At 38.1% G+C, this 15,848-nt stretch overlaps 1 protein-coding gene across 1 annotated transcript in view; it reads left to right on the top strand.

Moving 5' to 3' along the window:
- The window catches only part of ARHGAP15 (Rho GTPase activating protein 15), a gene marked incomplete at its 5' end in the record, with an annotated part of 279,947 nt that overhangs the window by 243,255 nt on the left and 20,844 nt on the right, over positions 1-15,848 (top strand). The window contains one exon of the mRNA XM_009997402.1: positions 11,927-12,032. Coding sequence (XP_009995704.1) covers positions 11,927-12,032 — 106 coding nt within the window. The remainder of the gene's footprint in view (positions 1-11,926; positions 12,033-15,848) is intronic.

The following is a 15,848-nucleotide window of genomic DNA, read 5'->3' as shown; positions in this document are numbered from 1 at the left end:
CCCCCCCCTCCCCCTTCCAAATCTGTCCCCCCCAGAGAAACAGGTTGTGCAGGGTGGCCTGCTGCCCTGCGCCCGCATGGCCAGTAGCTTGGCCATAAGGAGCACTGCTGTCACCATCTCAGCAAGCTTCGAGTCGAGGCAGAGGGTGACAAATGTGGTGGGTTGCTTTCAGTGTAGCAGTCAAACAGCCAGTTTGGGAGACCTTTTCCTTTGGATTTGAATTTCACATGTGCCAATCAGGTTGTCAAGCCCTTTGGTAGCCACCATTTTGTCAACTGGAAGCAAGTTTAAGTATAGCTGAAAGCCTGTTCAAGCTGGCCAGTCCTTAATGGGAGAACATGGCTCTGTTTTCCTTCTTTAACCCATGCCTGTGCTAGGTACCTTCAGCAGTGTCAAACAAATTTGTAGAAGCGGTGATTAGTTGCCCAAAGAGCATAATATATGCATTATTAATTATAGAAGGTAAGTTTGGCTAATTGTCATTTCTATACAGTAGCAGTGCACGACGATACATTTTAACAATCTATAAATAATTGATAATTTCTTTTCTTTCATCTTCTTTCCTAGTTTGCATAAAACTAATGACTTGGTAAATGTTACTCACTTCAAAATATTCCACTGCTCCTATGAAAATTAAACTAACACTGGAACCTTGGCAAAGAAGGAAATTTTTTATTATTATTATTGTAGGTTACAAAAAAAAAAAAAAAAAAGGAAATATAACCCTTCCTAGTGTCAAAAATCCAAGTCTGTGAAATCCTAACAAAAATCATGCACAATATGAAAAAGTGAGTAATAAGGGGGCTGCTAAAAGAAATAGATATTACTTTCAAAGGATAAAAAAAAAAAAAATAATCGGGAAAGTTGGGATTTTACTTTATTCTTTGAGTCTTTAGAATGGTCAGAAGTGGTATTTTTTAAGCTTTAAAAAGGATAAGACTATGACACAGCCACAAAAAGATAGATCAAGGAAGCCTTCAGTGTGAAGTGGTCGTATTTGCAATACTTATCAAATAACTGCATGCATAATCCCATAAATCAGGTTAGCTGAAGACTCAAAATTCTTCTTAAATGAGGTGTTTGGGTATAGTTTCTGGGTGCTTTGTTAATGTGATTACAGTACCTTGCTGGTTCCTTGAAATGAAGGATTTGCCGCAGCAAAAGTACAGCCTTTTCCTTTTTTATTTTTTTTTTTTCCCTGAGTTCTCTGTTATTTCTACAAATCCACAATCTGTCAGTCTGCAGCTTGATTGCACTGAGGCTTACTCGCTAATTTTCAGTGCAACTGAATACATTCCCAGAGTTATTGATGACACTATAATTTCACATTTATTTGGTTTGGACTCCGATGTCTGAAAAAAAAACCACCAAGAAATTAAAAAAAAAAAAAAAAGACCCGCAAACTAAGTATTGTCTACAATATCAATATGTTGTCATTTAAACCTACATAGATACTTACATATGCTTCATTATAATAATAATAATAAAAACAGGTTGTAAGGACTGCCTCTGTGACCTTTTTTCTCATTTTAACCCTACTGATATGTCACCCATGGCAACCTTAAACCGATTTTAATAGAGTCTATCCTATTATTCATTTAAATTGAGGTGCAAGAGCACTTAGACCAGAGAAATTTGCATTCAGCAAATGGGGATTTGATGAGCAAAAATGATAAGATATATGTTGTATAACATGCCCTATTTTGCCAGCAAATAAACAGCTCTTGAAATTGATAAACTTCAGAATATTTTATCTTCAAATGTTTATACATAAATGATTAAAATGCATTAGCAATTCTGCTTTTGAAAAAAAACATATTGGGAAAACAACACAGTTGTGTTGCTTAAATTTGTAATTAACAAATTTATTACCAATTCTGTTCAGTTCTTTAATATGCTGCATTCCTGAAGAAGAACATTAATACACAATGGCAGAAAGAAGCTAATTTTAAGACTTTGGAGAAATGAATGTCTTTTAATGCTGTGTGTTTCTCTTATCTACATGCCACATTATTGTAATAAGTACATTCAGGAATAATTTCTTTTCAAATATTTTTACAAATCTTGCTCTTATTTGCATGCAAGTAAGTTGTCAGCTTAAATCTTTGAAATGCAAAATATATCTCATTTCTATATTTCATCAAGGAGCCTTTCATGTTTAATAAATTACAACTTAGATCCTCCAAGACTTTGTTTTTCATTAACTAAAAGCAAAAGGATACATTTAAAATCTTAATCACAACCTGCAAGGGTATTTGCATGTTGCTGATATTTGTCTTGATGGGACTTTTAATATTTGCAAACTAATCAGGATAGCAAGGTTATACCAATAATTTCTTCAGACAATGAAAGTTTCTGCATTTTACTCTTTATGAAGAGTACGTGCAACTTGGAGAAAACTTTAAATGCCTCAGTCCTGGTGTGATATCAAAATGCAGGCAGATCAGTGCTGGAAAGAGAACTTGTGCAAGGAAGGGCAGCATTTCTGAGCCCTCATAAGTGATGCTCAGATGGTTTTTACATCTGGATTAGGACAGTAGAAATGATTAGTGTTTGATCACGCGTTGGGCAGGATCGTTAACAAGCCGGAACAAGTTAGGTGAAATCCCTCCACCCCTTGATACGGAATAAAGACTCGCATCCAGTAGGAATTGAAGAGCATCTGTCTCCTGTATGATTTGACCCTCAGTTTAGCCTGGAGTTTTAATAAACACCCGAGTTCATCTCGCAGAAGGGTCTACTGCTGGTCTCTGTGTAATAAGGTGGGTCATCTCATCTTATCAGAGACAGAAATCCTGACAGCTGGCACTATTTCCTCATCCTGGTGGTCTCTGGGGACAACAGCAGTATGGCGTTACAGAAAAGGCAAACTTTTGCTGAACTTGCTTCTCCAAGACCCTCTGTTAATCTGTTCTGTGGAGCTGAAGATTAAAAAAAAAAAAAAGAAAAAAAAATAAGAAAAGCAAAAAGCTGAAACAATTCAAAAAATGCAACTAATATTGTGGAGTTAAACTGCTGGAGCATGAATGTTGTTTTGCAAGCTAACAGGTTAAATATGGCTTTGCTTTAAGATTCCCATCAAATTTCGTTTTTATAGAGAAATCTCTGAAAGCAGAAGGGGGTTGAGGGAGGGTGAGGTAAAAAGAAATAAATCATTGTAGTCTCAGGAACAGTAATCCTTGTTGAGGATTTTGGCTGATTGATATAAATAACATCGTCCCCGCCATCTGTCCGAAGAGGGACCTTTCCAGTTAGTGTTAAGCTGCAACGGCAGAATAATTAATGAATGGTGTCCTTTGTGCTGGTAATAAAGACAAGACAAATTATGTTATAATCCAACTGCTGCTCATTTGTCACAGCCAAATAAAATGTCAAATAAAAGTGAGGGGGGCACTGTGTTTGTTTAATGGACTGCAAGCTACCTGTTCGTATTGTTGACGGACAACTAGAGTGGAAGTTGTGGATGTGGAAGGCAGCAAAATGCTGGGTATGGAATTCAGCATTTCTGTTTGGTTTTTTTTTCCTGGGGAAGGGGGTGAGGAGGGTGGAGAAGGAGGGGGGGGAGAGGAGAACGGTTCACCGGCTAGCATTAATGCAAGTTTTAATTATATAGCTATAATACCACTTTCCCCTCTGAGAAAGGTTAGGCTAGATTACATGGTGCAAACAAAAAAAAAACCCCAAAAAAAAAAAAAACCCCAAAAAAAAAAAAAACCCCAAAAAAAAAAAAAACCCCAAAAAAAAAAAAAACCCCAAAAAAAAAAAAAACCCCAAAAAAAAAAAAAACCCCAAAAAAAAAAAAAAGGAAATTGCAGAAAATAACAACTTCAAACCAGCCTCGGCACTGCGGATTTGTAAGAATTTGGTAGTGTTCTCATCTCTCGCATTTTCAGGACAGACACATTCATCCAGTTGCTAGGAAAACCAAATAATGAAAACATAGCTGGGATTTAGCAAGTTCCACTGGGAATTACCTATGATAGAGGGCAGGGCTGCACTTCCTCAGAACATGCTCCTGCTGTAAAAATTCACAAACCTGGCATTCATACAGGCATCTGTCGCTTGCTCTAATGCCAGTTCATAGTATACATACAAACATCTGCTTCCATGCACAAAGGGATACAGAACGCTTGACAGGTCTGTGTTAGCAGGGTTCGCAATGCCAGTTCTTTATGCAAAAACCCTAATGCTTCCCGTCAAGCCATTAGAAGTGATACAATCAGCCCAGGCCCCATTAAGCCATCAGTGTCCACCTGTGATAAAGATGGCCATTTGTTTTCTTAAAGCCCACTTAATGTCTGCTTAACTCAATTTGTCAGGAAATGTAGAACAATTTCCTCACAGCCTGAAATTTGGTAGTGGTTCAAAGTCAAAAGGCCAGGTCTAGTCTTATTCAAATGATATAATGAACAGTCTTCAAATCTAAATCTCCCTTGGGGAGATGCTGTTTACTTTTTTTTTTTTTTAATGTTAGAAGGAGGGAAAAAAAAAGAAAATAAGAAAAAAAAGAAAAGGAAGAATAAAATGCACGTTTTTCTTTGATTACTAAAAATACTGAATCCTTTTAACCCCTTCATATGGGTCATCTGAGAAATGAACTCCCTTGCTTTCTTCTTTTGCTGGAGGTTAATATACTAAAGGTTAGAGAGAGCAGAGTAAAAATACCAGGATGAATATTAAAAAAATTATTTCCAGCACATTTTAAAAGTCTCTCTTTAAGCATATACATTTACAGCCTAACCACCTAAAACATAATTCCAGCTTTCACCTTTCCCAGGATGTCTCCCAGAGCACTGACAAGGGGCCCGATCCCTCCTCTCCATTGTGACGGATGCCAAGGGTGCCGTTTGCAGCAGGCAGTCAGAGGGTGTTCGGGACCTTCAGTGGGAATTTTCCCCCTGGAAAACAAGAAAAAGCTAAATAACCGTGTCAGGATATGGCTCTGATTTTGCAGTTGTTCTGGGACGGTTTCTATTCACCATCCTAATTTTCATCTAAGGTGAAATCTGATAAATGCTTTGCCACCTCATCCCCATGCTTCCTTCTATCCTGCTGCTGGTTTTCTCTGTCCCAAATCCCCATCCATCCCCACGTCCTCCACTGAAGTGGCAGTATGGAGAACATGGGTGAGGACCAGAGTGATGCCAATGGAAACCCATCTGTGTCATGGGCTGTAGGGGCAAGAGGAGGTTGTGAAGGAGATAGAAGCATGGATTTCAGGAGCTGGCAGTGATGCCTTGTCATGATTCCACCTCTCCCCACAACAAAAATTAGTAATGGGCCATTGCTGTGCTAGGGCAGAGCAACACTGCTAAATTACCTCTTTGGCCAAAAAAGTGGGTGGGTGGGTGGGGGGAATCTATATAAAATAAACAAAATTCCCAATTTCAAAAACCATACATAATCACACCCCGATAGGTTCAAGAAATGAAATTAAATTAGAAATAATGACTTTACAGACATTGCTTCTGTATCTGAAGATGATTTTTGAAAGTGTGAGCAACTATTTGTGTTTCTCTGGCAAGGAGTGCAGGTCAAGCATCACAGCACAGTCTCTCTGCTGGCTTTAACTGCTGTTGGGGAGGTGCGTTACGGCCTCGAGTTGTGCATTTGCAGAGAAAATATCACACCGTCCAGATGCTCAAGTCTGCTCTTTCTGTGCAGCAAACCCCACGCAAGGCTGTAACAGTGTGTGAAATACCAGGAAAGAGCTCGGCATTTTTTTTTTTTTTCCCAAGGCTGGGTAGAAGTTAGCACTGAAGCACAATCACTGCAGTCAGGATCAGACTATCCATTAGCTATCAAAGTCCTAAGTCTAATTAACCCCCAAAATCGACTGACAAAGATCATTCCTCTTTTCTGCTGCCTAACTGGTTGTATGTACGCTGGGCATGCAGTACCTAAGTCAGATGCTGCTTTGTTATAATTAGGGCAGCAAATTTTGTTTTCTGTTTTGGTACTTGCTGTTACATATTGCATGTAATGTATGGCACTGTTAAGGGAAAAAAATTGGAGTCAAAGTGCCTGGAAAGTTAGGTCTGCTCTGTAGCACTGTGAGATTGTTGACATCTGCCGAGGTTGGAGAGCTCAGTAAGCAGGAAATGGGGTGTCACTCTGAGTGGTAGTTTACCATTATCCTGGCATCCTAATGAAGTGTCTGCAGTGCACAGAGCTTCTGGATGGCATCTTAACGCACGGCTAAGCAAAAGCACTTCTCTCCTTGTCACTGTCATCCATCTGCCTGCACCCTACTGTAGCCAATGGGATGGAACCATGCTACAATGTGCTATAAGCCATTTAGAGTTGCACATTGCATAATCAGTCCCATCAAATATGTAAAAAATGACTATTATTGGTTATTTCCCTCAAACTCCGGCACCTGGAGTTTGATACATTAAAGTTTAACTTTTGTAAGTGCTGGTTTTTTGTCATTAATTCCACGTATATTTTTGTTAAATGGGACTGAGTTGTGAACTCATTGTCTTGGGTCTTGCTAATGGATCACAAAAGTTGTATGAATATTCATTGCAAACTCCACTTTATATCACATAGGAGGAATTCATCACTTGCCCATATAGAGACATTTCACGCAATTCTCATTTTCTTTTGCCACATCTATTTCTGAGGCATGAATAAAAAGTAAAATCAATTTAGATCACAAATTGGTTATTTTCCTTATAGCAAACATTAGTTAGTTTGAACGCTTCTTATAGATTTTTTTTAAAAAAACAACAAACAACAAGCAAATATTTTACAGTGTATCTGCACAAGACGATTGGCAAGAGTGTACTGCAAGTGATTAAAATTGGGACTTTTATGTTGCGTCCAGTAACATTAAAATATCCCAATGTTAAAGGAGATAGAAAGAATTTATCTATATATTTATACATGAAATTCTGTGTATTTTAGCCAGCATGACTTCCAGAATATGAAAACTTACCAAATGAAAGCAGAGTTTTGAGCAGTTGACATCTCTGAAAAAGAGAAAAAGAAAATCAAGCCAACAGAGCACTCTCTTTTAAGCAAGTTTTCATTCCCTGATAACACCAAAGCTATCAAGGATTGGGGTTAAGCATTGTGTGACAGGGCAAGCTTCGAAAATGGGCAAGAGCAAAATGAATTGGCTAAGGCGGGTGTTTATTTATACAAACAAGAGGGCAGAACATAATTTAGTTGCATCAGGAATTTTTCACAGACATTAAAACTATAGCAAACAGAACAGCAGGGATGCTTGCACAGCAGCACAGTGGGGAAGCTCACAGAGCGTCTGCCCACACTACGGCTGGCTGTAGCCAGCGCCATAAGTCTCACAATTTCATTAGCACTCCAAAAAATCCACCTAACCCACTCAGTTCCGATTGAAAAACAACAACAACAAAACCCCACCAAAAAAAAGCCACCACGAAATAAACAAAACAACAACAACCAAAAAAAAAGCCCCAGACAAGACCTGTATTTCTCTCGGCAGCTGAATCAGTCGCGAATTGTTGGAAAAACTCTTGGCAGACAGATTTGTCTGTAGCAACAGTGTGTGACGTTTTAACCACAGCAGAAATCTCATCCAAATAAAAACCAAAACAAGGTGGCAAGAGCCATGTAAGGAAATCAGAGAAATCCCTGCCTAAAAAAACAACAACAAAACATAGATTAGGTGGCAGATCAATAGTTTGATGTTTTATGCAGAAACATAAATCACTGATTATTTTTTTTCAGCAGTTCAGCCGTGAGGCTCGAAAGCATAAAAAGAAGCCATGGCTCGTGATAAAATTAGGCATTAATGTGAGCCATAAATGCCATTTAACATTAAACATGCACAAGGCACTGCAGTGCCTGGCAGAGGGAAATGGGTGCTAGAGTTAAACTATACAAAGTAAGTCGGACATGAATAATGCAGCAGGTCTGAGGAGGGTCACGGGTCAGACTCCAGTACCTTACAAAATAATGAATGTGTGTCAGGTTAGAGACATACATCCCTTCCTAGCAAACATGAGTTATTGGAGATAAACCTTGGACTTCCTGTTCTGCAACAAAGTGGCTTGTTGTAAACATCTATGTCCATTTAAAATTAATGATTAAAAGAAGGATTCGGTGGGATTTGCTTAAGTATTCTTTATGGACATGAGTGCTAAAGGTTACTTTCTTCGTTCATTTTTACCCAGCCACTGTTAATGTTACAGACACATCATGTTTTCTTCTGTGCTCAAATGTTTATCCAAAGCTCATTTGCAAAAGAGCTTATATAATATTAAGTGGGCTTTTTTTTTTTCTTTTTTCTTTTTATCCCAATGCATTCTTCATTTAAATATAAACAAGAGAGCATCTCCACAGTTTTGCTCTGTTATAGGGACTCAGCACTATTTTTTTACAGACAGTAACCCAAATTCTAAATATATGTTCCATGAAAATATTACATGGAAAACCATCTGCAATTCACTATGAAGTATCTTGATCTGCTGAAATTATCACCTACATCTTCCATATTTTGCCCAAAAATGCAAAATGGATTAACTGGTCTCTCATTCCTTATTTGATATATGTGATTATGGTGACTCTTTTCCTTCAGAAATCTTCGCAAGGAAAAGAGTGTCTAACTTCCTAAAATGGGAATCTTTTCCCCACGTTTTCAGTAATTTTCACAGTAAAAAGTGTATAATGAAAAATAATATTAATTTAATTTTAAATTGATTTTCTTCCTTTCCTAGATTTAGCTGGAGAATTTAACAGCTGTTTTCCTTCCTTTGCACCCTGTACTGCCAGGCTTCATAATATAGTGCAAGGAAAGGGATATCTCCTCCAGAGCTATTTATACAAACCCACATGTAAAGATTTTCTCCCTCCATATGACCATGGTAAAGAAAAAACCTAAAAACAATATATATAAAAAATTTCTATCTAAGAATAGAAAGGGGAAACTTTATAGGAAAGTGGAACTCAAGGCTTTACAGAAAGAAAGCAAATGCATAGGTATTGCAAATGAAACATAAGATCTTGCATCTGATCTGTTAAATATTCCATCAACAAGGTCAAGAGTAAAGTCAAGCCCAGCCACAAAAACCGAAGCAAGAGTGAGCTTTAATACCAAAAAAAAAAATGAACAGTTTATCCTCTTCAGCTTCTCAAGTGGAAAAACAAATTCTCTTATACTGGAGAAAAATCAAGCGTGTATATAGCATTTTAAAAACCCACCAGTATCACCCAGTTTAATGAAAGTGTACCAAATATTTTCATGGAACTATAAAAGGGAGCGAGACTAAGTGTTATGGCAAAAAGCCTGGGCTCAGCAGCTTTGTGTGGGAAATGGTGAAATGTGACTGTGATTTATAATGAGAAAAGGTATCTACAACATACAATTTTCTACCTAGCTGCAAATAATAATTCATAGTGATGTCCCTTCCAGATAAAATACCTTTGCAATGTAAGACTCATGTGGTAAAATGATCATGATAAATGTCAGACCAGTGCAGGTAACGGCTTTACAAACCATTAAGATTAGCTGGCTCTTTTTTTTTTGATGATAACAGTAACCATGCTGTGACTCTATGTGGTAATAATATCTCAGTACTGATAAATGCCAGAGCCAGGCAGAGGTGTTTATCATTCCCAGTTCAGAAATGCTGACTAAAGTTACCACATGTTGTCTGTTTTTGTCTTCTTTTACAATAGACTAACAATTAACAAGCTGACTGATTCACAGAATAATTTTATGCAAAATTTCTGTGGGTTTAGTGCTTTAGTGCCTGCCTAGAGATGTCTTCTCCTGTGCCCCAGTACTGATGACTTTGGTACAGTAAGCCCTAAGCCAAAGCTTTCTGCCCTTGCCTTTCTCTCAATAAACAATTTTGTAAATGAATGCTGCTTTTTTTAGTTTATTATTTTTACAAATGAACCTTCTGAGGAAGCACAGCCTCTGCACAGTAGCTGTTTCTGTACAGAAGGTGGTTCCCAAGCTGGTATCTGTGTTAATCAACACAGAGCAGAGACATTTCCTTCAAGAGAGCATGGTAAAATTTAACTGTACAACATTTCCTTGCAAATATGCTGCAACGGACAAACAGTGAGTCTTTCCTTCCATTGAGTCATCCCCTACCTCAGGGTTTCAGTTCAACTCAAGTCCATTGAATTCTCAGTAGAGAACAGAATTAAAAACATAAACTAGTTGAGAAACTTTACTTGAGAAGATGCAGTGCAGTCAGGGCAGCCCCAGCCTAAATATCTGCTGAGATCATGGCATCTACACACACCAGGCAGCACAAATGAAAAGCCCACAGAATTTGTACCCCCTTCAAACTATAAATTCACTTCTGCAAATGTCATATCATTTCCAATTGTAGCTTTAGTCATGTTTCCACTGGACAGATCATCCATAGGAAAAAAATAAGTAGTGCTCATGGCTTGTGGCAGAAAACAGCTATAAATGACTGAGTTGCAATTCTGGGGCAGTTTGTGCTGTTCAAGAGTTAAGGATCTGAACAGGTTAAACTAGAATAAAAATAGTAAAATACACAGAAAGTGTATTATTTGGGGGCAACATCATTATCACTTTTGTCAACTGCATTATTCCTTAAGAATAAATCGATAAGGAGTCTGGGGATTTTTACTGTAAAATACCATCTATGCATTGACTACTTTGAGCCCTTATCTTTCTTATCTCTCTAAATGTTTGAATTATAAACAATATATCTACGTCTTTGTGTGCATGAAGTAATAATCTCAACAGGAATTAGGAATACATGCTGGGGAAGAAATATTATTCCAGTGATTATAATTTTTAAATTAAGTTTAATTGGAGGAAATTTTTTGCTTCAAACTTTTTTCTTTTTTTTTTTTTTTGTGCAATCTTTTGAATTAAGGCATTAATCACCATGTCTGCTTATGCAGCACCTACTGCAACTGGGATTCAATCCTGATTGAGATCTCTGGGTGCCAGGGTAATATGAATATTAAAAAGGAACATATACGAAGAATGATAGGTGATAATTAAATCATAGCTGATAAGATCAGAAAAGTATTCTCAGGTTATCTAGGGCATGTAACATGCAAGATGTTTTCCCTACGTCAGACCTACTGGCACCTTATCTAATCTTAATCTGTTCCTAAATGAAAGCACAGTTGTACATGACTTTGCTTTAGCTGCAACATCTTATACAAATCAATGAAAATATCTGTCAAACCTTTCCCACAAAACTATGAATCATGCTAAAACTGGAACGTATATCTTAACAAAAAGGAAAGCAATGTTCTTACCCTCTCAAAAGACAGACTAAAACCCTTAGTACTGCATTATTTAATACTAATTGTGAGTTTGAAATGCAATTTTTAATTTATTTTTTTTTCCTGCAGAAATTACCGTTGTGGGATGCTACTGATATTAGAAAAAAAGCTACACTGAAATAGTTTCTCAGAATAATTGATCACCAGAAAGCATGACTAAAAATAAGAGCCAATCATTTTCTATTTCCAGACATGGTAGGGTGTAATGTTAAGGATAGAGATTCATGAATATGGCTGAACAAATAATGATGAGAAAAAAATTTACAACAAGGACACCCTGGAAAGTGGATCGATCACAGAAGCGCCAGCATTGGATAAATATGATTCCAAATTCCACTTAAGATGTGGGTCTCTTACTATGTGGAGGTACTTCAGCTTAGGATGACACTCTAATAGTCTAATAAAATAAATGAAAAGCATAAGAATATAATTCTGTGAACCAGAAAATGCTTCCTTACAATTAAGAGAGAATTCTTTAATCCTTGCTAATTACTTTTGCTCTCTATTAAGGTGACATAAGGTATGTTATAGTCTGTTTTTAACCATACATTAATGATGGCTTTTCTTGTGAAGATATCAGATAGTGGTGGGCAAAGTAATGTCCTAATAAGGCACTCAAGTGTTGGGTTTTTTTCTACATTTTTTCCCATTTTAGAAATCCAAGACAATGGCACTCGCATCAAATCCATAAGGAGACTGGTAAAAAAGCTCCCTAGACCGAACTACGACACAATGAAAATCCTGTTTGAACATCTAAAGAAGTAAGTAGAACTGCAGTACTAGCAGATCGATAATTTTAAAAGGAATTGGTGTGTGGTGTCTAAATCCTATCAGAAATGTCATTCAATATACCAAAGCTAATTACTGTCTTTGGCAAAAGTAAGCATGATTTATGGTATCTATGTATATTGTATCCCTGCTCAAGAAATCAGTATGTCTAAGCAAAAGCATGAATTGTTCCTCTACTAGGAAACAGAACAGTTGGTTCCTTCAGTGTAGGCAGAGACATGAGTATTACTGTGCTACAGGTGCTAAGGAATAAGGCAAATGCAATATATTCTAGCATTGCATTTGTCCAGTTTGGTTTGACTTTCTCCAGTAGCTCTTTCAATCACTAGGTTTTCACCTGATGTTCAAAACTCCCCGATGTTCAAACTCCTTTTATCGAGGAAGGTAATGATAGAAATATTCTCATCCAAAAAACCCACTATGAGCTCTTGTACCTCATGAGAAAGCTTGTGACAACAGAGAACACCTAAGAAACACTGAGGAGATATTTGCTAGTCCATCTTTGCTCTCCTAATGTTGCTGAGATACCACAGAGGCAGCAAAATGATACTGTGAGGCTCCACTTCTTCACTCTTTTGTGGTTTCCACACTCATTAAGCTCTGTTTGCAAGAGGCATCAGCCCACAAAGTCACCCCAGGTTCTCATGGTCACCTTGGGTTTTCTTCTTGTGTTTCTTACCGTTAACAGTAGAAATGTACGTAGACCACATGCTCACTCTGAAACCAACCTGCAGCTGTTTGACTTGCAGAATGACTGGGCAGAAGTGGCAGACCTCAAGACAGGGGCACTTGAAGGGCAGGATCCTGTTCCTCTTGTTGTGGCTGTCCTGCTGTTGAGACTAACTGGTGCCATTTTGCACAGTCACTTCTCAACCAAACCACCCTTAAAAGTGAAGGGACTCAGTAGGGTGTAGGGCCTCATGGAAGCCCTGGGCACAGAGGAGTGTTTCATCCCGGGAATGATATAATGACCCCAGTGGGTGAGTAATAAAGACTCCAAATAAAAGACTACTCTGAGCTTACAATGAATGATGTCTTTATACTGCCCATTTGTGCCGCATTCTCCTGGCATACACATGTAAGAGATGTAGATCCTTTATCTTGTTTTGCAGCTTTCAGCTAAAACTGCACAAATTAAGCCCGTACAGTTGTGGGAATGTCCCCATTTCATTATGCAAGGAAGGATTTTAAACAGTCCATAAAATGCCTGAGTTTGGCCTTGCAGGAAAACAGTTTTCCATGTATTCATCTGATGCACCATGTGTGCACACTGTCTCCTTCAGCAGGTTATCTAGAGAAGGATGAGAATTTATTACTGTCAATGGAAGAATAATAAGGGAAATTATTTCCTGGGAAGAACCCGAGTGCAAGTAGTGGGTACAAGCTGTCAGCACAGATATGCCATATACAAAATTTACTGCACCATTTGCAGCATTGATCCTAACCTAAAGAAAGTTTTGTTAGCATGTCTTAGGGGAGAGATATCAGGTATACACAATAAGTCTTTGATCTCACTTGATTGAGACTCCAGAGACATGGGTTCAGTTCTTGGCTTTGACCGGGTGTTCTGGATGACCTTGGGTAAATCACTTAATCTCTCTGTGCCTTGGTTCCTTGTTTACAAAATGATGATAATACTTCCTTTGTCTGCCTTGGCTTTTTAGAGCATAATCTGTTTGGGACAGCAATTGTTTCCTGCTGTGTATGTGTAGAATAACTGGCACAACTGGACCTTGACTGGTGTTTTTTGGAGAAAAGATAATAAAAGGAAAAAAAAAAAAAAACAACACAGTAAAATATGGATAATAAAATACCAACACTTTGTAATGCATCTGTACATCATACTGGGCTTGACTACATCTCTGTGGATCTAGTGCTATCTAAATAAGCCCATGCTCTTACCTACCTGTCACTGCAGAAAGCTTGGTGAGGCTACCACTGACATGACAGAGTAGCACAGAGGGATGGAAGGCAGGAAAATGAGATATTTGAGCCTTTTGGGGGTCTGAACATTTTGGGAGGAATCATCTGAGTCTCTCTGAAGAAAGCCAGCCCTCTTTGCCACACAAACACATCCTGAGGGAAGAGTAGAGCTATTCCACATGCTTTGCTCTATTGATACGGAAGCAGCAGTAGAATAGATGTTGAAAACACCAAAAAAACGGGTAAAAATCAGTAGTCTCTCCTAACTTGTCAAAGCAAACGACAGTGACCAGTTAGAATGGCCTCATGGCTCCATAAATGAGAATAAAGTGTATGTACATATACTGGACATAATGAGATTATGTTTATATTATGCAAATATATGCAATGTATGTTGCTTTAAATTAACCTAGGAAACCATAGTTTGCAATGGTTACAAAAACCAGAGAATTATGTCATTTTTAGGGATGCTCTTCAGAATAGGGGTGCCAGCGTGCACAGTGTGAGAACCCCACCACTGCTCTGTGCCTTGCTCCTCCATTTTCAACCACAGGGTTTGCTCAGTGTAAATCACAGAAGGATCAAAAGTTTCTGATTAGTTAAAAAAAAAAAAAGCAAACTGGCTTGGTATGAAACATATTACTGCAGTTTCTGTATTTGCTGGTGGAAATGGCTGTTCTTGCCCAATGTTGACCTGAGCTTCAAGGGGTTCCTGATCAGGAGAAGCTGAAGGACCACAGTGGTGCTGGTTCTGTGGTATTCCCCTCTTTCTCCTACCCCTTTCTTTCCTCTCTATCAGACAAATGGGAGAGTCTGCAAGAAAGGTCTGGCAGCAGGGATTAACACCAGTGCCATGTATCTTTCTTAAACCAAGCCCTCTTGAAGTTGCAAGAAGTCACATGTAACGCATGAAGCCCACAGGAGGAAATTAAAAGCGAAGCTTGAGGTTGCAGTACCTATTCTTCAAAGTTTTTTTGTATTTGATGCGTGAAGAAAACCCAACAATGTTGCCTATTCATCTTTTCATGAAATTTATTCTACTACTAATAAGCAGAAGAGAAAAAAGATGGGGCTGAACAGACATTTCACATAGCTCTTGTCAGTCTAATGCCGTAAGAAATTGTTTTAGTAAGACTCATACTGAAAATAATCGAGCACAACAATATTAGGGTTTTCATACTTCTTCCTGAAGATGAGCAAATCAAACAAACCTACTTTGCACATGAAAGAAACAGCAAAACCCAACCTGAGTAAGGATTTTCCTCAATAAAGGACTACAGAAAATAGCCCGTTCTACTGGAATGTGGTTAGAGAATATTTACTTGCTATATATAGTCCATGTATTACTCTGTGAAAACAGTGCCCTAGATCTCCAGGACCCCGCTTTTTCCTGTTGCTTATTTACAAGTTAATTTTACTCTCAGGGTAGGCTAATGGCAGGTACCAGATAAAGCTGATAGACCTTTCTGCTCCTATTTTTCAGGCATACACAGGACATGAAATGATGCAGAAACCTTGCACTGGCTCTCTGCACAATTGTAAACTGAACAACAAACCCTTGTCTGATAAAACATTCTTTGTACCAAATAATCTATTCAAAAAACTATCATTCAAGAGAGGCAGAAGGAGCACTTTTTAGTGCTATTTACTATTTTAGTGCTATAGATATTTAGTGCTATTTTGGTGCCTTTTAGCACTCTTTAAGCATCCCACGGTATTTTATGATTGGTACCTACCCTGCTTGCACAGCAGCATTTTTGAGGTAGCTCTGACACACCCATTGGGAAACTGAGGCATGAGAAGTGTAAATGGTTTCAAGACTCAGGCTAGGCCAGCAATATAATCTAAAAAACCTGGAGGGTTGT

The sequence above is a fragment of the Chaetura pelagica genome, unplaced genomic scaffold (assembly GCF_000747805.2).
Source record: "Chaetura pelagica isolate M959 unplaced genomic scaffold, ChaPel_1.0 scaffold575, whole genome shotgun sequence".
Classification (NCBI taxonomy): Eukaryota; Metazoa; Chordata; class Aves; order Apodiformes; family Apodidae; genus Chaetura; species Chaetura pelagica.
This window is presented reverse-complemented; position numbering and strand designations above follow the sequence as displayed.